At 42.3% G+C, this 25,746-nt stretch overlaps 1 protein-coding gene across 1 annotated transcript in view; it reads left to right on the top strand.

The window, feature by feature from the left end:
- MYO10 (myosin X) overlaps positions 1-25,746 on the top strand; it is a 165,503-nt gene that overhangs the window by 26,941 nt on the left and 112,816 nt on the right. Inside the window, exon 2 of the mRNA XM_069853025.1 lies at positions 7,232-7,330. Within this exon, the coding sequence (XP_069709126.1) occupies positions 7,232-7,330 (99 nt within the window). The remainder of the gene's footprint in view (positions 1-7,231; positions 7,331-25,746) is intronic.

Raw genomic sequence — 25,746 nt, 5'->3', positions numbered from 1 at the left:
TCCTGTAGCAGCCTGTCAAACTCGACTGCAATTGATAATAGGCTTTCTGAATTCCTTTATTACCATGGTGTAGATTCGGCAGTCTTGAAAGCAAGAAAGATATTTGACAAAACTTGTAAAAAATGTAAAGGTAATTCTTGAATCTTTCTCATGAAAGCCATAAATTCAGAGTGTAGCAATACTGGCATCTCATTACTAGATTTGCTTTTCAGAGTATGATAAAGCTGTTGTTTCCTAGCGGTATGAAACCCTCATCACCCTCAGGAGCTGGCAACTGCATCTTCTGATCTCTAGCAGAGAGGTGCAATTGCTTGTTGGCTTTTGAGCAAGGTCTGCTAGCAATGTGTCTTCATGTTCACAGCAGAAGGTGGTGAGGAGCGTGCTCATCCACCTGCATACATAGAGGTGAATCTCTATGTGCTGTTTGTGTTGGGAATAACTGGAAGATAAGATGTTTTCAGGTTTTTTTTAGTTATAAAACCTAGCCATATTGTATGAAGTGGTGGTCTTGTAAGAAGTACTGGTGCTTTCAAAGGGCTGAGAAGGTACAAATTTACTCTGTTTCCCCCTCAAGTTAGTAATAGTAATGATATGTTTTAATTCAGTTTCTGTTTTTTAAACTGAGATGGTATTATCAGTGCTGTGCTATCTCCAGTTACTGAAACAGAAGGAGATTGAGCCTTTACAAGGTTAATCAGCAGCTGTTGCACAGACCTCAGGAGCAGGAGAGCTGGAGCTTTGATCTGGTGTGGGGGATGGACAGGCAACAGAAACGTGTTTTCAAGTAGATTTTGTTCTGCAGGAAACTACCTCTCCTAAACTGACCTTATGTCCCAAGGAAACATCTTCATGGCTTTGTTCTGCTTTCAAACAGTAAAGCAAAATTGTATTGTTCAGGAGGCAGAACTAAATTTGTTGAGAGAAGGGTGTCAGTAGTTTACTCCTGTGCTCTCTAAGGAAATTGTGATTGGTGCTGTTAAGTGTTTTGAAAATCAGTTTTACCCCAATCAGCTGGATTAAGTATGTGCCTAGATTTAAGTATGTAGTCAATTCATGAAGTTGAGTTTAAGATACTGAAATTTAGATTACATGCTCAAATACCTTCCAAAGTTGTGCTTTCTCTCATTATCTGGAGAGACTTAGGGTTCTGCTAGTCCTTCTGTGTAACTCCATCTGTTCCTCACTACCCCACCACTCCTGGATGAAAGCTGCTGGTTTTCTGACTGTTGGCAGAGGGGAGGCAAGCTGGCTGGAGAGAAACAGAGCTTGTTAGCAGCACTATCTTGGAGTAATTTCTGGAATAGTAATTGATTTCCCCTTGATGGGTTGTGTGGTGGTAGCCTATCCAGACCTTTACAGTAGTTTTCATATTTCAAGCAAACACTAATGTCCAGCTGTTGTGGAAGCCTTTTGTTGATGATTGCAGGGAAGCTGGGCACTGCGAAGGGGAGAGAGTCCAGATCAGTACTCTGAATTAGAGTCATACATCAGATAAATGGATGTTACTACCTGTTAATTTCCCTGGACATAGGTATGGAAGAACAGCTCCAGTTTTGTGCTTAAGAGGCTGAATGCTTCATTTTTGGATTGAAGTTGATGAGGGACATCCAGCTTCCAGTGAACTTCATGAGTTTGCCTGGGTAGTCTGGCCAAGTACACACTTGGCATGTTAAATTTTTTAGGTACCTAAACTGAAGTATTTTCAGTAGTCCTAAGTGAACAATGAGGAATGAGTTTTCAGAAGCAAAACTGTTCATGAGTATGAAATTAGCAAAGTTGTGTTTTGTCTGGATAGCTTCTTTCTTGCTGTGTCCCTCCTTGTGATCAATGTGTGAAGTAGTGAAGAGGAGGAACAAAGATAAATGTGGTTTTGGTTACCTTTTCCATTAAAAAGCTATGTCCGGCTTGACCTAGTTAATAACATCTCTTCCTGTCTCTCAAACTTAGTGTTTGGAGCCAAGCTACTGTAGGGCATGAACAAAAGGTTCTCTAAATACATAATGACTATTGTTCCTTTTGCTTTGCCAAGCCCTAGTAGTGAAATGTTTTTTGAATGCAGATGCTGCATAACCTAAATTCATCGCCCTTAATTTAAAGCAGTTTTGCTGCTGTGAATCAACCACATTGAGGAGTTCACTGGATTTTACATTATAACATGAATGAGCAGCATTTTCACTTGGATGAGAACACAGCTATTATACAATATCTAATTTTTAATAAATTAAGATATATACAATATATTAAAAAACCCTATGGTTATTGTGCAGGAAGTTATTTTCTTGAGCATACAACCTGTATGCATACAAAACATAGCTTGTTAATTACAGTTTTGCAATGAATGCTCCACCATTTTATTTAGTTGACATAGTTCTTAGATAATTTTGTGATTTCCAGTGCCCAAAAGAAAGTAAAAAGGGACAGACTTTTACCATCTCAAAGAACAGAATACAGACGAAGATAAGACACGGTGTTTGCATTTTCAGCTGTAAAATCTGCGAGGTAGAAGGACCAGGGACTTCTCCAGGTGGTCTTGCAGCTGTGAGATTTGCAAACCGTTTTCCTTTTGCAGTCAGAAGAAATTTATTTGCTATGGAAATGATGGCATATGGCCCTTCTGCAAATGCTATTCCAAGTATTTTTACAACATTGTTTCACAGAAAAGAAAAACATCGTACTTTAGTAAATGTACTGTGGCTTTCCTTTCACCCTAATTGCTTAACAGCAACGTGTTAGATGGCTTGTCAGGGCGCTCTGGAGTAGGCAAGTTGCTAGGCTTCTTCCGCTACAACGGGTCTCATCGTGTGCGTTGAGTAGAGTCCTTCCTCAGGTGGGTCCTATATGACAAGTCTTGTCCTTAAATTAACTACTAGTTGGGATTTTGTTCTCAAAACTGTCACTTGTGTATCACTAATGCATCGCAGAGGGATTGCAGCCTGGTTGCAGAGCTGGCTGGGCACTGGAGGCGGCTGTAACCTTGCCTGGCTCTAAGGGATCTCTTGCCAAGGCTTCTTTGGTTTATTTCCCTCCCCGGACGGGAAGGCTTTGCAGTACCCCCAGCCCATGGACAGATGCCTTATTGTTGAGCTACCTTGCCAGGGAACACTTTGTATTTGCATTTCAGATGCCTTAGGCTTTGTGAACTGCATTGTTCCAGCCTCCCCTGAATAGCAGCTATTGACCCCTAACAATGTACATTTGTTTAAATCAAACCCTTTCCTACTTGCTTTAAAAAGCTTATTTTAGGACTAGCTCAACCAAGTGAATTCTTCTCTGCAGGCCCCTTTTTCTCCCCTTGGTAGCCAGAAAAGAAAGTCAGGGTTAATTATTTAATTCCAAGATGGAAAACATTCTCCTTCTTGTGAGAAGCTATTTTGAATGCTGAGGTTTTGGCAAATTTTGTTGTGGCTTAATGTTTACAAGCTTTTCACTGCCCTTGATAGCGTAAACTTCATCTACTCGAGTTCATAGATTTTGGCAAATAATAAACCAGTGGAGCATCAGGGGTTTGATTGTCCCGAAATGCTTGAAGAACTTGACTACAAATATATATATATATATTTCTGTTTATGTGTGCATTTAGATGGACTGAATTCATCTAGGAGGAGGAGGCAGAGACTGACTGGTACAGAGACTTAGTGCCCAGCAGCAGGCTGGCAAAAGCATTTCTCTGGGTTGTGAGAGGACCAGGGCCAAATACATGGAGGGAAGGTGCAAAGAGTGTGGAGCCAGTCTTTCTTCAGGGTGCCCAGTAGTTACTACAGGACCGGGACAATAGGTGCAGAATGAAATGCAAGAGGTTCCCACTGAACATCAGGAAACACGTTTTTACTGTGAGGGTGCCCAAGCACCGGCACTGGTTGCCCAGAAAGGTCGTGTGGTCTCTCATGCCTGAGGATACTCAACAGCCATCTGGATGCAATCCTGGACAGCCTGCCTTAGGTGACCCTGCTTGAGCAGGAGGGCTGGACCAGATGCTCTCCAAGAGGTCTCTTCCAGCCTCAGCCTTCTCTGATGCACAGGTGAAGTGAGGTGGATGAAGGCATGAAAGAGTCAAAGACTCTGCTCACCTTGCTCTGAGCGCGTTGCATGGTATAGCATGGGGATGCGATTTCTCTTATGCAGCGCTGCTTACTCATGCCTCACAGGCTTTAGACCCACACCGTAGTGGGCTCAGTGGGGTGAGCGGCAGCTGCAGCTGGGAACTGCATTGCACCGCCCCACTAGGGTCAGTGGGCAGCTACAAGCCTCGGATTTTCACTCTTGGGGATGGTGAGCTGAAGGCAACAATTGCATTAATGTGAAAGAGCCCTTTGTCTCCTGCCCCAGCAGTTGTGGTAGATATTCGTAATACTGAGGATGCCGCCTTCAAAGTTGTCATCACTCCTGCGCCTGTGCTTAAGGGACATAGGATATTTCTATTTGCTGGCTCTGGTGGGGAAGTACCAGAGGAAGTCCAAAAGCAATGCCAAGAGCATTGTCAGCCTTCCTCCATCTGGAAAGTGCAGAGTGTTCATGGCCTCGGACCTGTCAGCACAAGGGTATCCATGCTGCTGGAGAAGATTAAAAACAGAATGGTGCCCTGAGTTTTCTAACAGCCAAAGTCTGTTGCAGACCCAAGGGAGCAGGTGGAAGTTTTCCCACCGCTGTCAATGGATTCTGAATTAAATGCTCAACTTGTATTACTTTTACCACTACTGATGAGTCCATACCCTCCTGCCCACCTCAGGTTCTAGCTCTGTCCACTTCCCTCTGCCCTCGCCCTGTGCTTTTGAATTGACATACCATGTGTTTGAACTGCCTCAGTTGTGCTGTATACCTGGAAACCACCTGGCTTGAGGTCTTGGAGGTTACAGGGCAAACAGCTCTGCAGGCATTTTCAACATTTAAAATGGGAAGCAGTTTGTCAAAAGATGGAGGGGGAAAAGAAATGAGAGATGCTCTTACATGGCACTCTGTGTGAAGCGGGGCTCTTTCTGTTCGGAGAAACAAGCAGAAAGAGTTTTTACAGTCTCTGTGAACAATATTTAATGTCTTAGTGCTGCTGTTCTCCCATCATAGAAACAAGAATAACATTTATGCAGCAGTATCTAAACTGTATGCAAGCTGTAATGTGGCTGAATCATAGAATCATAGAATAACCAGGTTGGAAGAGTCCCACCGGATCTTCGAGTCCAACAATTCTTATCAAACACTAAACCATGCCCCTTAGCACCTCGTCCACCCCTGCCTTAAACACCTCCAGGGAAGGTGACTCAACCACCTCCCTGGGCAGCCTGTTCCAGTGCCCAATGACCCTTTCTGTGAAAATTTTTTTCCTAATGTCCAGCCTAAATCTCCCCTGGCGGAGCTTGAGGCCATTCCCTCTTGTCCTGTCCCCTGTCACTTGGAAGAAGAGGCCAGCTCCCTCCTCTATACAACCTCCTTTCAGGTAGTTGTAGAGAGCAATGAGGTCTCCCCTCAGCCTCCTCTTCTCCAGGCTAAACAACCCCAGCTCTCTCAGCCGTTCCTCATAAGGCCTGTTCTCCAGCCCCTTCACCAGCTTTTGTTGCTCTTCTCTGGACTCGCTCCAGAGCCTCAACATCCTTCTTGTGGTGAGGGGCCCAGAACTGAACACAGTATTCGAGCAGCGGTCTCACCAGTGCCGAGTACAGAGGGAGAATAACCTCCCTGGACCTGCTGGTCACACCGTTTCTGATACAAACCAAGATGCCATTGGCCTTCTTGGCCACCTGGGCACACTGCTGGCTCATGTTCAGTCGGTTGTCAACCAACACCCCCAGGTCCCTCTCCTCCAGGCAGCTTTCTAGACAGACTTCTCCTAGTCTGTAGCACTGCAGAGGGTTGTTGTGCCCCAAGTGCAGGACCCGGCATTTGGCCTTGTTAAACCTCATGCCACTGGACTCAGCCCAGCGGTGCAGCCTGTTCAGATCCCTTTGCAGAGCCTCTCTACCCTCCAGCAGATCGACACTTCCACCCAGGTTAGTGTCATCTGCAAACTTGCTAAGGGTGCCCTCAATGCCTTCTAGACTCATGGGCCACTCACCTTAAATATGTAACAGAAATAAAAATATGTATTTATTGTTTATCAGGACCCTGCACCCCACCAACTTTAACAAGTTTCTAAGTCAGGTTTCCTTGTGTAGAAATTCAGGCAAGGACAACCTTTGGATGCTAGCATGCAAAATTAATTATGTGATTTTTTTTTTTCAATGTTTGTACACACACAGATACAACCTTCTGATTATCAGGGTTATCCCAACCCTTTTCTACCACCCCTTTATTTTTTCTTTAGAATTTGAATGTTCTGGTGAGAAAAAAAATCTTCACTAAATACCAATAAAATATCGTCTTCCTGATACGGAGCCTGCTGTTTGTTTGTACAGGACAGGAATATAGTTTGGTTTGGAGGTCAGACTGTGGGGTGCTGCTGCTCGGTGTTTTCATGCCAGCTGAAGCCTTCTCCTGTGCTGGAGCAGCTTGAGTGGGTATTGTTAATGAGATGGCTTTTGCTGCAGCTGCAGCATCAGCTGTGTTTCCTCCTCCCACATTCCTTGTTCTCAGTGCTGGATATTTCTGTTTTCTTGATGCTGGCTCTACCAACCAGGTGAAAATTAAACTAGTCTTTGCCTACCCTGTCTCAGTAAACTAACTTTGGTGTCTCACTGATAGTGTATCTCCATTACCTTCACACATCTAAAAAAGCAAATGTAATTTCTTTTTAACTTTACTTGCTAGTATTTTTTTTTTAAAATCCTCTGCATTGTTGTGCAGCCGAGAGATGAGAACCAGATAAAGGGCAGAATGGTTTAGAAAAAAAAGGTGAAAGATGATAGGTGGGAAGTGCTGTGAGTGCCTAATAGAGGTTGAAAATAAGCAGGTAGGGAGCCAGACAGCTTTGAGCCTGATCTTTTAAACTCTGCTTTGTAATTTTACATGTGCTAACATGAGGCACATGACTTGGAGAACTAGCTCCAGCTGCTCTTGCCAGCACTTAGGAACTTCTATTAAAAAACAAACCAACAAAACAAACCAGCACTTTAATGTAGTTCTCCTGTTGTTACTGTTTTAGCAGAAACTAACAAATACTGAGAGATTATATTATTTCTTTGACTTGCTTATTTGGATTTAGACCTTGATTTCTTTCCTTTACTTGATAAATGTTTTCAGAGAAAAATATTGCATAAAATTCTTTTTTCAGTTATGCCATCTGTAACTGTTTTGTTTATTGTAGGGGTCTCGGATCTGGCTTCGAGAAAATAATCAGCATTATCCCAGTACTGTTCATTCCTGTGCAGAAGGAGTCATCGTTTTCAGGACAGACTATGGTCAGGTATGTGCATCATTCCCCTTTGTTTTCTCCTTTTTGCCACTCGGTAGAAAAGTGGCTCCCCTTATGGGGAGGGCATAGGGGAAAATAGAACTGTAAGGTTTGTGAATATATTTGTTTTGTATGACTTGAACGTGCAGCTTTGGTTTTCATGGCTCTTTCCATTGCCTGTCTGGTCAGTTGCTATGACCATGCCTGAAAAAGCTGAAGCAATGCTGCTGCCAGGTGCGAGAGCCTTGTTCCATGTAGGCCAGTGGTTATGCAGTTTGCTGGAGATAGGTGTCCCCTCCCTTACAGTCACAGCAAGGCAGCCTTGCATGCAATAGTGTAGCATCACTGATGCAATGAGCGGCAGCAAGGCACACCTCCCAGAGCAGAACTGGGGCAGCTCCATCAGCTCCTGTGGCAAGGAAGCTCTTGTGAAGGAGGGAGATTGCTACTCCCCTCTGGTTGGTTTTTTGGTTTGTTTGGTTTGATTTAGTTTAGTTCTTGTTGCTTTTCTTTTTTTTTTTAATTTTAACTGCTTCCTGGCTGTCAAGCGCTCCTGGCTCCTGCCTGCCTGCAGGTTTGGGGGTGGATCCCAGCATCTGCTTGATTTACCTTGGCCATCTTGGGCCACACGTGCCTGCTGCATTAGTGGGGCCCTGGCAATGTCTGGTTGCCAGATGGTGAAGAGAGCTGATGTGGAGCTTGTCTCTGTGTTTTTTCCCTTTTTAACCCTTAGAAGAAGTCAGAATTAGCCCTGTTAGTTGCTGACAGCTTCAACGTGCTCTGCCTTCTCACACATTTACTTTTTATTTACCTGTTTATTCTACTCTCCATTCAGCTACAGATTCTTGCAGCTTCCCTGGAGAAATTTCAGTTTTAGATTGAGTCAGGTATAAACAGTTATGCTTACACAGTCTTCAGCGTCCAAAGGATGCTCCTGTTGATTTTTGGAGGATGTTGGTTCCCTCAGTTTTACTTCCTTAGTTGTTTCCATCAGGTGAAGGTGGCTTCAGTACTGAATGAGGCTGGGAAAAGCACAGCAGACTGTAAAACATGCTACCTGTTCTTGCTCCATTCACTTAAAGTCTTTCTGCATGACCATGGTGAAAAAACATGTCTTTCAAAGCTAGAGAACCCTTACTTTCCTTGCATGCCTTTCTCCAGGCAGAAAAGAAGCCAGATGGAGGTGCAAGACATAACCTACTGGGGTTGAAATTGCTGCTGTCCTGGCAGTGAGGGATGTAAGATGGGGGTGAAACAACCAAGGTCTGAGACAATGAAAATGGTGTCTGTCTTCTCTTCAGAGTCCCTGGGCATGTGGCAAAGGAAACGCGGTGACAGAGAGGAGGTCATGTACAAGCACCCGTATCCATCATGTCTCTGATGGCAAAACATAGTTGTGTTCTACATCCCTAGGGAGACAATAGATGAGTGAAAGGCACTGCTGTCATCAGCATCTGAAGAGATAGTCAGGGAGCCCAAGTTCCCAGTGCTACTCACTGCCCTCCTAATGTCACTAGCTGCTTCTTGGGGCAACACCTGCATTCTTCTAAAAGCTATGCTAAAGCATGTGGAGGACAGGGAGGTGATTTGAGACAGCCAGCATGGCTTCACATAGCTTGCCTGACTAACCTAGTGGCCTATGATGGAATGACTACATCAGTGGACAAGGGAAGAGCTTATGAATGCAATGGATCTGGACTTCTGTAAGGTCTTTGACATGGTTTCCCACAACATCCTTCCCTCTATATTGCAGAGATATGATGGATGGGCTGTGATGGATGAGGAATTGGTTGGATGGTCGCATTCAGAGGGTAGTGCTCAATAACCCAATGGAGATTGGTGACAAATGCTGTCCCTCAGGGGTCTATACAGGGACCAGTGCTGTTTAATATCTTAATCAATGACACAGACAGTGGGATTGAGCGTACCCTCAGCAAGTTTGCAGATGACACCGAGTTGTGTGGTATGGTTGACACATGTGAGAGATGCAACGAACAAGCTTGAGAAGTGGGCCTGTGTAAACCTCATGAGGTTCAACAAGGCCAAGTGCAAGGTCCTGGCAGCCTCTGGTATCAACATAAGCTGGAGGATGGGGAGGCAGGGACTGAGAGCAGCTTTGGAGGGAGGGACTTAGGGGTACTGATGGAGGAAAAGCTGGACATGAGCTGGTAATGTGCGCTTGCAGCCCAGACCAGCTCTATTGGGTCTGCCTCAAAAGAAGTGTGGCCAGCAGGTCGAGTGAGGTGATTCTGTTCCTCTACTCTGCTCTGATGAGACCTCGCCTTCAGTATTGTGTCTAGCTCTGTAGCCCTCAGCGCAAAAAAACCCTGGAGCTGTTGCAGCAGGTCCAGAGGAGGACCGGAAAATTGATCAAAGGGGTGGAATACCATTCTTATAATGAAAGGGTGAGAGAGTGAGGTTCTTGTCTTCAGACTGGAGAAGAGAAGGCTCCATGGCGAGGTGTCCTACCTTTCAGTATTTAAAGGGAACCTATAGGAAACATGGGGACAAGCTTTTTAGCAGAGCTTGTTGTGATAATATAAAGGGGTAATGTTTTTAAACTAAAAGAGGGTAGATTTAGACGAGGCATAAGGAAGATATTTTTTACAGTGAGAGTGTTGAAACACTGGAACAGGTTGTCCAGAGAGGTGGTAGAAGCCATGGAAACTTTCAAGATCAGGTTGGACAGGGCTCTGAGCAACCTGATCCAGTTGAAGATGTCTCTGCATGTTGCAGAAGAGTTGGATTAGGTGACCTTTAAAGGTCCCTTCCAACCCAAACTATTCTATTATCCTTTGCACCTGTGCCAGGTTACCAGATATATTGGATTAGTGACCCAGACACACATTGTATGGGGAAGACATCCACAAAATTAGACTGAGAGGAGCTACCACTGTGTACAAAGCCTCCTCACAGAGCACCAAGGTCACCTATGTGCTGTTGTATTTTCTGTGGGTTGCATGTTAAATTGTGTGTTTAGTGTTGCTCAGATATGGGAGGTTGCATATTTTGACCTGTCCTGCTGCATTTTTGGATCCAGTCAAATGGAGGGACTGAGACTGTCTCTTCTGTTGGCTCTTTGAAGCTGAAAAAAGAGGGATCCATTGCATGAAAGCATCACTGTTAACATTTGCTTTTATGCTTACAGGAGGGGCTACCTGCAATTTTCACAGGAGTTTATAATTGGACATGTAGCTGTAAAGTACTTGACTTTTAGAAGTGTTTTGAGCTTCAAAATCGTTATGGGAACCACGGATGCTGTTTATAACAGAGAGCTTGCTTTGGGGCCGTAGGAGAGGACGTCAGGGCTAATGTTGGCATCTGCCAGTGGAAGAGCTGCTTACTAATGGTCTTGGTGCGTGTGTTGCATGTATTGTTGCTGCTTTTCCGTGGTGTGCGCAATGCAAGCTGAAGCTTCAGGTAGTGTGGAAAAAGCCTCAAATCATTACTGTGATATTATCTGACTGATTTTATTTCCTTATGAAACCTTGGTGCTATAAACAACACTTGGAAATAAATCTTCTTTGGTTTGGCCTGCTTGTGTTAAAAGCAGGTGGTGCAAAACAGGAAGAACATAAGGAGCAGCCTTCAGACCTGTGATACGGCATTTGTCTCCCTGGGTCTGAGCAGGCTGCTGCTCAGCTGAGGACATACAAGCAGTTCACTGCATTTGATAATTTTAATCCTTTTCAGGGCTTATATTTTCAGGAGTGTACTTTGCACGTAAAGGGACTGTGCCAGCTGATATTGGCCAATTAGTATTCTTCCTCCTGTTTTTTTTTCCTGATGCAACAACTTTAGACCATCCCTTCCTTGCTGAATGGTTATCTATGGACTGCAGAAGGTAGCAAGCAGGTGAATTGAAAATGAGATGATTCCCAGCGGTTACCTCTGACAGCTTGATGATCCCTGCAAATGCTGTATGTCACTTTAAAGAGCGAGGCAGGGGAAGCAAGGAGTGAGGTTGCAGAAATACGAGGTGATGATGAGTTTTGAAGCATGGCAGACGTACTGATTCCCAGAGCCTTTTGACAGCTGCAGTTCATGTTCAAGTCTAATGACAAACTGATGAAATTGTTGGGATCTTATCAAAGCACAGCATTGTTGTTCATTTTCTGATTCAGTAGCTTCCAGTAGACTTTGCACTTCTCACCTTTCCACTGAGCATTCTTCATGACTTCTTAAGATGTGATTGACAGGGTGGTGGGACTAGAAAGCTGTGTTTGCTGGAGTTGTGCTTAGGTTCTATTTTTATGAGTTTGGAGTTCAAGTCTTTGCCAAGGTCAGTTTGCCGAATAATAGAAAAATCATAGCATGGTACATTAGTTCTTAATTTCTTCTTTCTGTTCTGAGCAGTGAAAATAAATTTGAAGCAGAAACCCATGGCTGCGTATGGTTGTCTGCTGAAAGGGTGATGGTTGTAAGGAATCCGCCCCCCCCCCCCGAAACTCTTACAAGAATATGCCATGCCCTTTCAGTGTTTTAACAAGTTGTGTATCAGGTGTTGAGTCCCTTCTTGATAATCACATGGTGATGTAATTGCTTCTCAAGTGTTCATGTGTTGCCTGAGTGCTTCAATTAAGCAGTCCATTTCTTAATTATCTCCGAAGATGGCAGGTACTGCTTTTTGCTGTTGTTACTCTCTGTGTGAAATGGTTATAAAAGTAGCTAATTTGATAGGCTGAGTGGAATATCTAATAAATATGATATGATACACAGAAAAAGGCAATTCCAGGTTGTAGGTTTGGTTTTCTCTGAACAAATATCTACAAAACAGGCATAACTCTTCAGGGAGAAAAAAAGAAAAATGTGGCACTGTATGGACACAGATGAAAGCCTCATTAAATACAGGGAGGGGAAGAGTACATCAGGGCCATGTTTCACCACCACCGCCCACGATAAAAGAGTGGGAAATGAAAGCTACCATCCCTCACAGCACACCTTCATGGCTTTGAGCTGCAGCTGGCTCTCCAGTGCCTCTCAAAAGCCTTTTGCAGGCTGTTCTTCAGAACAGAAGGTCTGCAGTGACTCGAGAAGCTGTGATGAGCAGACAATTAATATTGTAAATGTTTTTCTCTTAATAAGCACCTCTGAAGTGCTTTCCAGAAGAAAGGATGCTGTACTCATTTGTTGGTTGGTGGGCAGGTTGGTTGATTTGTTTTTGGTTCCATTAGCACGCGCAGAAGTAGTGAAGGACCCTGTGACTAATGTTTTGGAAACATTCTGTCCGTGAATATATATGTAGTGCTGTCTATAAATACTTGGACTTAAAATAAGTCCTAATAATTCCTTTTGTGTATAGATGTATATATATAAGATGGGATTACAGTTACTGCATCTTTTTACATATTTGAGTGTATTTTTGCTACCTCTGTTATTCGGTTTAAATTAATTTCTTCCTTAAGAGTTTTATTTACAGTAAAGCAGACATTTCCTCATCATCGTATTCTATAAATTTTTAATGAAGTTGTGAAAGCTTATAAAGTACTCAAGTGAAATTTTAAATAAAATGCTGACAGCCCTGCTGTCACTGTGTGCTTTGTTTGAAATTACTTGTGTGTGTTGAGTAGAGTATCAGCTGTTCTGTTGGAATAAAAACAAAACCTCTTTTCAGTTTCTCTCCTCTTTTTCTTCTGGATAATGTGAACTTTGCTATATTTAAAATTATACACTAGTTTCTTTCCTTTGCATGAAAGAGGACTGCATTGTGCTCTGGACTTGTACAGACATAACTGTCCCCAGTGAAAGTATAGATAAAACTTGTGGAGGAGGGAAAGGGGATCAGAAGAGCTGCCTTGAGTTGCATGGTATTAATTTCAAGAACTTCTTCCTTGTCTCCTAACAAGGACTCTCTGCTTTTTTTTTTCCATTTGTACATCCAGGTATATATAAAAAGAAATGTATACTCAGCATTGCCCCCACATTTTTTTTTAGTGTAGTCATGGCAATTTATTTAAGTAGCACTGTGTTTAAGCCTGTGAGTGTTTGGGACGTTGAGAACAACACCTAATAGCACTTATATTTAACGACGCCTATTTCCTTGCAAGGGAAATCTGTAAAAGCAAGACGTAATACGTATGTGCGTGTGTGTTGGTAGGAAGAATCTGCTCTGAAGAAACTCACATGAGGAGAAGTAAGAGTTGAATTGAATGCTGCAAACTGTCCAGAGTCTGACACTGAAATTTCAGGATACTTAATTGCATACCTGTTTAGTTGACTGAGAGGAACTTTTAAATAAAATACATAATAAACAGAAACAGGTGAGTGATAATATCCCAAAAATGTAGGCTCTTTAAAAACAAATGTCCCATTTCACCATTAAAGACTCCATCAGTTAAACTGGCTTTCTGTGAACTTTCTTTACAAAGTAGTCCTTCACGGCATGGTGTTATGTCAGCAAACAGAGTGCTGCGCAGTATCCTTAGCTTGAAATCAGAGGCACCTGTAAATGGTTTGGTCAGCAACCAAAGTATTATTTCCTGTGTGTTTAGCTTAATCTGGCTCTGCTGGGGCATTTCTGCATCACAAGAATTGGAAGGCTACAGATGTTCCTTGTTAAACACAGCACAAGTATGTTTTTCATGGAGGTATGAAGGTTTTCACCTTTCTTTTTTTTCCTTCTTCTGGTTTGTAAGCTGGATTGTTTCTCATCATGAACTCATTCAGAAAAGTTAGACCTGGGTTTTGTTTAAGGCTTAGGGTTTGCTTTTCTTTTTTTTCTTGGTTTATGGGGGTTCCTTTTTGTTTGATTTTTGAGTTAGCAATAGGATTCTGTCAAAGTTACCATGTGGTTATAGCAGGAGAGTTCATGTTTTTTTCATTTTTGTTTAAAAAAAATAATATTTTTTAAAAAATCCCACACCTGCAGGCAAATGGTTAAGCACTTTTCATAAGGACTCTTTTCTTCGCCTTGATCCTTTCTCACCCTCGCTTGGGACTCTCTTGTGCTAGCCCTCACTACTCTGAGGAGTCCTTTTAAACAAGACTCTTCCGTTCATATTCACAGGGTATGAATAACACCACTGAAGTTACTTGGCTTAAGTTATTGAAGTCAGTAGGACTGTTTATCAGTAAACGCTGTGTTTGGCGGCATGGGTTCATAGGATCAGGCATCAGAGACGTAAATCCTTCTGGACAAGGATTTTGTTAGTTATCATTGAAAAGTGTGATGCTCACTTCTAGCTCTTCCAAGTGAAGATTCGACAATATTTCCAGACAGTGGGGGTTTTGGACGTTTCCCTGAATTCAATATCCATTAGCCTTGAAATACACCCTTAGAAATAAGAATTTTAAAGAAGCTCTTTGTGTGCTCCCTTGTATATATAGCCTCTTAAGAAAATACACAAATACATGCAGTAGACTTTGGTTTTGGCCGCTCTTAGTGTTAAATGAATCCATTTTTTTCTGCAAACTTTATTTATGAAGACTTCACTGATTTTTAATGCAATGGTGCTTGTGAAGAGTTGTAACAACCAACTTTGGCCATTGGGCAGCTCATGCATGTTTCGGGCTGCAAGATCCCCTGCCTTTCAGTCTCAGGGTGGATGCTTCATTCAGCAGCTTTACATCAGGAAGTCAGGTACCATCTGTCTAACCACTGTGAAGTTCTTTTTATTCTGAGATTAGTTATATTTGGCTTATTTGTAATAATTCTCCTGATTATTTAGAGTATACTTAACAATCTCAATGCTGTGGCTGTTTGAATGGTGACTTCTTGGCATTTTTTTGTGGCTTGACCTTTATGTTTTTTTACTATTGTTTTTCAGGGATGTGTATGGAATTTGAGGTTTGGGAGGAGGGGTGGGATTGAGCAGGGCCAGGAGCATCTACAAAGAGACCATCCCATGCACTGCCCAGCCTGGGGAGGTGGCATTTGGTACCCCAGCCTATGAAGCAGTCTCCTGGAAGACATTGCAAGGAGTGAGGGCTTTGTCCCTCTTTGCCCATTCTTTCTCCATCGTGTGCTCCTTAGAAAGACGTTTCCATGAATGAAGGGAGGCTACAGAGGCTGTATGTGTCCTGCAAGCCCACTGAGCTGCAGCATCCAATCCCTCCTGTGAAGCATTTAATGGCATGCTACTGCAATGCACAAAAGACTCCCCATGCCTAGTTAGGATATAATGCAACAGTAATGCCTTGCAGCATTTTCCTTAATGGAAATGCCACTTTTAAACCCAAAATCTTATTTATCATTATGATGCTTGATCACTTGTTCAAGTAGAATGCTCATAAACTGGACAAGATTTTTTCTAATCTGCTAACTTTTTTACTTTTCAAGTATTTATTAATTGGAAAACTCATTTGTTTGGGTCTCTTAAATTCTCCAAAATATTGATTGCTATAGCATACATATATTAAAAAAAAATTTAATAATGCTAAAGGAAGCAATATTTGTAGCAGAAATGTTTCTTTTTCCCTCTGATTAAGAATGAAATTCAGCTTAATTTTTTATCTGCCCTATAGCAAGAGAGATATTTTTACATGATTGCTATTCTTAGAACATTTGGTAAAGTGTAATGGGGAAAAGTCTCTTTTTGTGTGTGTTTTTCTCTAAACTACTGTGTATTTATTTCATAAAAAATAGAGAGCAGGTTGTGAAGTACTTCTTGGATATTCTGCACATGTGCTGTCCTGACTTTTTTCCTGTTACTTGCTTTTCTGCCAAAACCACTATCAGTTTGTTTAACTCCAGGAAGCAGGAAGTTTTAATCCTGAGGTGAGATACTTTAAAGGAAAGTTGATTGTAAAAAAAGTAAAAGCCAACACTGATTGCCAGACCAAGTTGATTGTATTATTCCTGCAAAATGAGCTTCCTGGCTGCCAGTTGCATAGCCACTTTTTGTCAGAAGTCAAGGGAGCAGCCTTGAGATTTCTAATGCACAGATGATAGGGCAGGAGGGCTGAGCAATGATCATAAATAACTCCTTTAACGTTGGGTTTTCAAGGGGTTTGTTCTGTGTTGCCGAAGCATAACAGTAGTGTTTGCTTTAGCTTTACTGTCAGCCTCACCTCTATGCCTGGGAAGATCATAGAACAGATTCTCTTAGAAGCTATGCTAAAGCACATGGAGGACGGGGAGGTGAGTAGAGGCAGCCAGCATGGCTTCACCAGGAGGAAGTGCTGTATCACCAACCTAGTGACTTTCTAAGATGAGGTAACCACCGCAGTGGACATGGGAAAACCAGTGGATGTGATCTATCTGGACTTCTGTAAAGCCTTTGACACAGTCCCCCATAACATCCTTCCTTCTAAATTGGAGAGATATGGATTTGATGGGTGGACTGTTTGGTGGATAAGAAATTGATTGGAAGGTTGTATTCAGAGAGTAATGGTCAATAGCTCAAATTCCAGATGGAGATCCATGGCAAGTGGTGTCCCTCAGGGGTCCATACTGGGACTGGTGCTGTTTAATATCTTCATCAATTATATCAACAGCAAGATTGAGTCCACCCTCAGCAAGTTTGCAGATGACACCAAGCTGAGTGGTGTAGTTGCCACACCAGAAGAATGGGATGTCACCCCGAGGGACCTGGACAGGTTGGAGAAGTGGGGCTGTGAGAACCTCATGAAGTTCAACAAGACCAAGTTCAAGGTCCTGTGCCTGGGTCAGGGCAATCCCTGATTTCAGTACATGTTGGGGAATGACATGACTGAGGGTTGCCCTGCAGAGAAGGACTTGGGCGTGCTGGTTTTTGAGAAGCTTGACATGAGCCAGCAATGTGCGCTCGCAGCCCGGAAGGCCAACTGTATCCTGGGCTGCATCAAAAGAAGAGTGGCCAGTAGGTCGAGGGAGGTGATTCTGCCCCTCAGTTCCTCTTTTGAGACTTCATCTGGAGTACTGTGTCCAGTTCAGTAATCCTCAACATAAGAAGGAGCTGTTTGAACAGGTCCAGAGGAGGGCTACAAAGATGACCAGAGGGCTGGTCATCCCATATAAGGGCAGGCTGAGAGAGTTGGGGTTGTTCAGCCTGAAGAAGAGAAGGCTCCGAGGAGATTTTTATAGTGACCTTCCAGTACCTGAAGGGGGCCTACAAGAAAGCTGGGGAGGGATTTTTCACAAAGGTGTGTAGTGACAGGACTAGGGGATATGGCTATAAATTTGAAGAGGGGCAGATTTAAAGTAGATGTAAGGAGGAATTTCTTCATCATGAGGGTGGTGAGGCACTGGAACAGGTTGCCCAGCGAAGCTGTGGCTGCCCCATCCCTGGAGGTGTTCCAGGCCAGGTTGGATGGGGCCTTGGGCAGCCTGATCCAGTGGGAGGTGTCCCTGCCCATCACAGGGGTGATGGAGTTAAACGATCTTTAAGGTCCCTTCCAACCCAGACTATTCTATGGTTCTATGAAATTATTTGTTTGGCATTAGTGTGGCCCTTGTTGTTTTACTAACAATATAAATTAAATCTGTATGAACAACAGTATTTTCTGTGAGCAGGGAGTTGCTTTCTACTTTTTATAAGACTTGACTGAAAGCAGTCCATATCTGAGATGGTGACAAAGAGGTGTTTACTGTGTCCCTCCCCTTGGTTTGCTGTAGCCATGTAATGGATTGTGGCTGTGTAAACCATTGAGATGTTAGTCTTTGCTCTTGCTTACTGCAAAGAAAATCCAAACCATCTGTGCATTTTTGGTGCTTTTATTGTGCTTCTACTACGGATAGCAAAACTGCTTTTGTTTTAAGATTAAAGCAGATGTATACAGGCAGCCATATTAATTTCTTTTGTAAGGGAACACAGTTCAGCTGTTCACAAAGCATGGGAAGGAATTCAGATTGCATCCTGCCAAGAAACCGACGACAACGAAGATGAATCTGTAGTATTGTGATGAGCAAAGCTTGTCACTTCAGTTGTTCCCTTGTTCGTAAATTCCCTTGCATGTCGGGCTGGTCTCATTGTTCAATGTTGTGTTGTTGTCGGTGTTTTTAGGAACATGTGGTTTAGGTTAAGCTCAATTACGTGCCAGGATACTTTGCAACAGTTTTGCTCAGTTTTGCTCTGGTGAGATTTTCTACCTTACAGTGTAGAGAAATAGTGGATGGACAGCGAAATTTTTACTTGGAGGAGACTCCCATCAAATTGTGCATGAACTTATCCTCATTAAGAGTTGAGTAAAACCCAAGTAGTATAGAGTGCCCTAGTTTTTTTATTGTTATTGATTATTTATGTTGTTATTCTTTGACTTTTTAATTTAAAAAAATAATAAAGAAATAAGTAGCTAATTCTGGGTGGGATTTTGTGCAGTGAGGGCTTGTGAAAACATTCTAGCATGTATGTGAACAACCATTTACAAAATGTACTGAGAAACATGAGAAGAAGCTACTCCCTCCCTCTCTCTTTCTCTGTCTCTCTCCCTCCCTCCCTCTCTCTCTCTGTCTCTGAGTCCTGCTGCCTGGGAGCCACTACCCAGCCTATTTCTCCCTTTGGGTTGGAGGGCTGGGCTTGGGGCACCAGCTGTGAAAAATCTTTTTAGGTTACTCTTTCAAATCAAGCAAGTAGTTTAAAAAATGTAGCTTCTTACAGATATGTAAGGTACTGTGTTAGGTGTGCTGGTGGTGGTCCCAGCCCACATCCCATTAGCAGGTATCACAAGGTGGGATGATGAACATATAGGGAAGTAGGGAGTGTTTGCTGGGAGGTCATCTGGGGAAGGCTGTGGTGGTGCTGAGAGTTTCTGTAGGTGAAAGGCTCATTTCATCTTTCCGTCGTGGTCACTCAGGTAGTTCTTGTTGTTTATATTACCTCTGTGTACCTGAGAAAAATAAAATGGAGATCCTCCACATCTCCAGATAGTCTTCACTGCACAAATTAGCTTGGTTTACAGACATAATCTGTGCAGTCAGATTGGAGTTCGATGCCAGATTACTTTCAAAGTTTGATGTCCCAAATACTCTTTGTTTGAAAGATTCAATACTTCTTGCAGAATTTTAGCAGAGAGACACAGGAGCTTCTCTGTAGGATTAAATGTGTCGTTGCACCTTCAGGAGCCACATGACATTTTCATTCTTGAACATTTCAAAGTGATTTGTTGTTTGAAAGCATCGAGCTTTCTCATGAGAAGGCTATCAGAGTGAGATTCTCCCTAAAGCATTTCTGCAATGTGGTAATAAACTCTTTCAATAATAGTTGCAAAAGGAACTTCAAGTGGTCTTTCATAGTGATGCTTTTATGTTCCCTAAACTAGGGGAAGAAAATGTTACTGGAGGTCATATGCCTCTTCCTCATCCCCCACACTTTATTTTGTCAAATAAACTGGTTCCTGTTCAGCGTACACATGATGGAGCTAAGAGATGATTTAAGGAGATTTATCTATCCAAGTTGACTTAACTAAGGACAAGTGAAAACTGTATGTGGAAAAAACACAGTATTGTGGAGTCAGACCCCAGACAGGTAGGAAATGCTGCAGGACTTCTTTTTGCACTGCTAACAGCACAAAAAGCAGCATGCTGCTCTTCTGCAGTGAGGTGGTTGTGGCACACACAGGAGAGGAGAGACACCTATCTGGCTTGTACAGTCTCCCCTGCTTTTACTTGTTTGGTCTCTCCAAGCTTCTGTTTCAAATTTGCTTTCCGTAACATGTCCTGCTCTTTCAGCCTTGCAGCCTGGCTCCCATCTGCATCTGCTTTTCTCTCTGACACACGAGAACACATACACACAGGCATACAGCCTGTCAGGGGCTAAGGGAGGCTGGTGGCTTTTTGGCATGGGAGCATGAGGGCTCCCTGGGTGGTGACAGCAGGGACTGGCAGCCATGGTCTGTCCCTTCCCCGCAGCCAGAAGTAGGGCAGCTGGGGACACCAGGGCAGCCCCAAGCAGCAGGCACATTCCTGCGAAGCCAGTACACCTCAGGAGAGCACAGAAGTTCATCAAGCCTCCTTCAGCTTATGAGGAACACTAAGGGTCAAGTGGTCTCCTTGTCCTCCCTTTGCATGCTTTGGTCTAGGTTACCATAGATAGCAGCATCTTGGACCTGCAGAGGAGGCAGCAGTCAGAGCACTCCAAGAGCAGCTGGGCTCTCACAAGGTGTTTAGCTGCTAAATGTCTGAGGCTCTACTGAACACTCACTGCGGGATTTTTTTCCAGTGATTTATAACTTTGCTGAACTGATGACTTTTACAGGAAAGATAAAATCTTGCCTTTTGGAAACAGTTCATTCCCTTTTAAAATTAAACTTACCTTCTCCAAAGAATGATCTGATAGAGTGTTCACGTATCTAATCACCAGGATTGTAGGCTTGAACAAGACAAAATACTGTTTTGCCTACAGGGATAAAATAAGCTAACTTGAAAACATATGCATTGTTTGTAAGATGTATACCTGCCATTGAATGCTTTATCTGAAGCTTTCCACGTGTAGTGGAATTGTCAGCTATTGAAAACAGATTTGAGAAGGGAGTAATCTTAATAGGTAGAAGTGCCACAAGCCGGTAATAAAAGTAATGACGTCTTTTACTGCTGAGTTATTTCACTTTTGAAAATGCTTTTTTTCACTAGCATCAGCAAGGAGGTCTAATTAGAAGTAAATAATAAAATGTTTCATTATTAATGCTGCTTTCAGGCAGGCGTTTGATATACATAGAAATCTCATGGCCAGACTACACTGGCATTATCTGTGCATCATTACTGGCTTAAAAGCAATTACACAGGGTTTCTGTCACTGCAAGATTTGTCCAGGAAATGTAAAGTTCTGTCAAGGATACTTCAAGGTCTGCTAGGCATTTGAGATATGTTAATGTTTTTCACATGGCCTCAGTGGCAGGGGGGAAGGGAGCAGTATTTCTGCGTGATCAGGAAAGCAACAGAAGCGTGACAAAAGCTTGGTAAGTCCAGCATATGAGTGTGTACTTCTAAGGAGAATGTGACTGCTGCACTGAGTTTGTACATGATCAAAGCCCTTGATGTGGGCAGGGGCTGCATGCAGCAAAGCCTGTGCAGGAGGTGAAGGGGAGGTCATGAGGCAGAAGAATGCTGGGGGTCCACATTTTCTTAAGCATCACCCTCAGTTTTCTTCTGAATTGCTTTTCTGAGCATTTTTAAGAACGTTTACCGTGTGTTCCAGATGTGTGGTGGTGTTAACAGATCAGACCAGACGCTACTGTGCATATTCAATTACTCCGAATCAGTTGGTAATAGCTATGCCATGTGTGCCCCCATTGTACATATCAAATGCATTTGTTCAAATGCTTTCAGAAAGGAGAAGACCTATTGCAAAGCAGAGTACCTTAATGCCTCTGATAGGTTGATACCACTCTTCTGCGAAGTATTGTCATGTGTACATATGCTGTGTAGATGATGAGGTGGGGAAATGTGTGTGTAGGTGCTCGTGCACATGCATACATGTACTGATGCCCCTCAAAAAAAAGGATTAAAAAATATGTCTACTCCACATTGCATTCATGTCTATTACTGTAAAATAAATCCTGGACAGTAGTAGCCTACAGAAATTTTCTTAGTGAACATTTGATTTTTTTCAAATTTTTTTCGATTTTCAAGTTATAATGTCATGCTGATGCTAGATTAAAACAAAACCCCAGGCCTTCGCTAAAGAAAACATAGTTAGGTAGAGCAGTATTCACCTTGTGTTTTTGGTAAGTTCCACAGTTGCAATTTGACAAGTCCTTGAACATTGCTACTTGAGTCAATGCTGTTTGAATATGAAATCCTTCAATCTGACTCTCCACAAGCTGAACAAACTGTTTACTGTACCTGATATCCTTAGAGCAGATTAGGCAGCTTGAGGCAGACAAAGATTCAGACACCACAAAGATTCAAAGTTGCCGAAGCTACTCTCAAATGAGGCATTTTTTGCATGACTTTTAACCAGTGTGCAGTGTGGTGTACTTATCGGTTTGGTGTGGACATTATGTAAATACGAAGTTGCTTATCAGATGTGTTTCAGAGTTGCAGTTAGAAGCAATGCTGCCTCTACTTATGTAGAAAAATAGAAAGAAAAGGCTGCTTAGAAATGGGCAACTGACTTTTTTTTAGCAAACTAAGGGCAAAGTTACCACAGTGACGCTTGTAAAATTAGCACACCTAATTCACAACATGATAGTGTGGGAAAACAGTTGCTTCTTCTCTTTTCTTGAGAAGTTTCTGAATGGACAAGTTTATTTTATAATGGAAGATAAAATTAACTTACAAGGAAGCTTTTGGAACCAGGTTTCAGATTTTTTTTCACCACTCTTAAGTTGTATTCTTAAATTGTTAATACCCATGAGTTAACAGAGCCACACTTTGCCACCATGTGAAAGGGAATTCAGTCACCCTCTTTCTCTTACCTAGCACAGTTCTTAAATACATTTTTAATTTGCATTTGGACTTATGTGTCACAGATCCAAACACTGTAATAGAATTCTTCATCTAAAAACAGTGTCCTGTAACCTCCGTAGGAGCTCAGACACAGAGGGATGTAATGCAACAGGCCCTGCATTTGCACCAGGACACAACTGAATCAGCCGAGTTGCTGGCTGAGGTGGCCCTTCTCATCCTGGTCTTTCCATGAACTCTTCTTCTTGAGAGGCATAAGCAGCAATTGAGCATAAGTTGCATAAAGAGAAACAGCTACCCTCTGTCCTTCCAGACTAACATACCAGTCCAAAATACACTCACTTTTGGAAGAGTTTGTGAGATGAAGGAAAATCAGAAAAAAGTCTGTATGCTAACCTAGTGGTTTAATCTACTCCTATAATTAAGCTCTGAGCACTTGTAGCTTTGTACAATCTCTGTTTTGTTGGAAGCTAATTTAGTTTCCAGTCTGGCTTGAACTGCCCCCTTAACATCAGTTTTTTGCTTTACCCCTCATAGCACAGTGCATGGTTTCCAGAGACCAGCACATTATTTCTGTCTAGTAAAGGCACCCTCAGTATGCTGATGTAGTTCTTGAATTATACAGCTACCAGCATACACATCCCTGAAGAGAGCTCTTTGCAGTACATGTGTAAATATTTACATCTGTTTCCCTCCCACTTGGTAGAGTACTCCATTTTTGTACAGTACAAAGTGCTTTGTATATAGAAAAATCCCCCACATTGTTTAGTTCTTCAGTTTTGTTTTGAGGGGGTGTTGTATTTATTTAACAAAAGGCCAAACTAGTATAGCGTGCATTTTTGCAGGGAAGTCTGCTTTTGTCCAGTTTCACAGCTAGGCAGACAGATTTATGATGAGGTGATAGACTTCTTCAAGGCCAGGCGGTGAATCGGTGGTTAAGTAGAACCTTAGGTCCTGCTGACTCCAGCGCTTTGTGTGATAGTTTGAGCATGTGGCTTTGTCCTTGCAAATTACTGCAGCAATAAACCAAACTCATCCCCAACCTCACAGTTAATTTCAATAAACAAATTTTGTTGGGGTTGTTACACTTATTTAAAATGAGGTTGATTGGTATTGATAGGCTGAGACTTGTCTTCACAGTAGGGAGGAATTCTGAAAAAGGGTTATGGTGATCCTTTTTCATTCTTCAGAAAGATCTAAGTGCCTCAAGTTATGTGTGCATTGCTGCTTAATGTTTACTGTGGAGCAGTAACATGCAGATCTTCAACCATTTCTTATACCATTGTACCCACTAGTGCATAAAGGCAGATGGCAAAAGTGAGGAACTTGTAGTGCCAGATTAGTTGGAAAACTCATGGCAGGTTTGGGCTGGTGTTTCCCTGTGTTGCAGTCGGGCAGGATGAGCTGTAGCAGCAAGGATGGCTGGGGGTCCTGCAGACATCAGCGTTGCCTGTTAGGAGCAAGTTTCTTCTTTTTTTTTTCCTTTAAGGGAACATGCTGTACAGCATACATGTTATTGGAGGAGCTGGCTCTTGCTCCAGGGGACTTGCAGGAAAGGAGTTCCTTAGCTTTAGAGAGAAAGTACCATTTTTTTGTGCTTGAGATTTTAACTTTTTTCAGCATTTACATAAACGATGGCAGGTTCTGGCTGTTGCCTTCAGCCAAGGGCACCATACAGTACTTGGTGACTGAAGCAGAAATGAGTCAGTAAATACTATCCGCTAATTTCCAGTTGTGAAACTAAGAAGTGATCTGTGTTTCTGTAGCAGAAAAAAAATTACCAGTCTACCAGTTGAAAAACATTCAGAGTCTGTTAGCACAGGCTCACCAACAGCAAAGCATCAAGCGGCATTGTCCTGGCACGTCTGCTGAGTTTAGAGTCACCAGGTGTGGTGTGACTTCCATGAGCTGTCAGCAGTGCTTCCACTCTCCTTCCCCATTTTCTTTTATGCTGCTTCACCTGGATTCACACCTGGCTATCCCTATATGAATGTACAAAGTCTCAGGAATATAATCTAGGAGATGTAGCAATGAAATTATTTTTTATCTGATTTTTTTCCTTTACTTTCTCGGCAGGATGTGTTTTGAACAGGCATGTGCCTTAATTTCATTTTCTCATTGAAATGTGCTATTGCTAGCTTTAGATATTAAAACTTCCTTTTGTTATGTATTAACTGCAGTATTCCTGGGTTGCTTCTTTTGGAATTTTTTTGGGGGGGTACTCTGCATATGGATGCAGATGGATATATTAATTTTACATCTTTTATGATATCTAAGTTTTGGCCTTGATTTGAATTCCTTTTATCAGTCGCATCTGCATGCAGAAGTTACAGCATGTCAGGAAAGTAAGGTATGTTCTCATTTTCTGTCAGATGCAGGGCAAAAATAAAATCTCTAGCTTTACACATTTAATAGTAAATTAACAGAGATCGTATCAGTTCATAGAGATTTATATTGCTAAAGTCAGCTGTAAACTTGATGTGTGGTAGGAAATCAAGCTAATACTTGTTCCATCTGTTAAAAAGAGCAAGCACAGCAAGAGACCAGGATAATGAGACTAGTATAAAGGGAGCAATGAATTTTATACTATTAGACATAGTTTTGAAAGCTCATTATTGAACAACAGGTTTGTGAAGAGGCTTGGAAGAAAAGCCAACTCTTGCTGTCTGAGTACAAATGAAGTTTGAACTTTCTTGTAAAAGATCTTGAATGTGTTACAAGTGTTTTGAACTACATGGTAGTGGTGTTGGAGTTTTGGTCTCTGAGCTCATGGAAAACTTAGTTTCTGGAACTAGAAATTTAGTATTAAAAGGCCTTTTATTCACTTTTTCCTTTGTGTTTGAAAATAGGTCTGTGGGTCAAAAAGAAAAAAAATGCCCAAACCATCCACAAACTGTTCTTCACTTTTACATTCTTCTTAGGAAGGATTGGAAGTATTGTAGCTTTTTTATTGCAAATTGTCAGAAATGGGGAGTGTACACATGTTGCTTGAGAAATTTTTTCTTAAAAATTGATAGAAAATTTTTTCTTAATAGAAAATTTTCTTAATAGGAAATACTAATGAATACATTCCATTAGAAGTTGTGAGGAGCTTTGCAGCTCCTAACACGTTTAGTAGCTGTATGTGCAGCACTTCCCTGGGCAGTACCTGTGCTGTGTGGTCGTG

This window comes from Phaenicophaeus curvirostris, chromosome 3 (genome assembly GCF_032191515.1).
Source record: "Phaenicophaeus curvirostris isolate KB17595 chromosome 3, BPBGC_Pcur_1.0, whole genome shotgun sequence".
Classification (NCBI taxonomy): Eukaryota; Metazoa; Chordata; class Aves; order Cuculiformes; family Cuculidae; genus Phaenicophaeus; species Phaenicophaeus curvirostris.
This window is presented reverse-complemented; position numbering and strand designations above follow the sequence as displayed.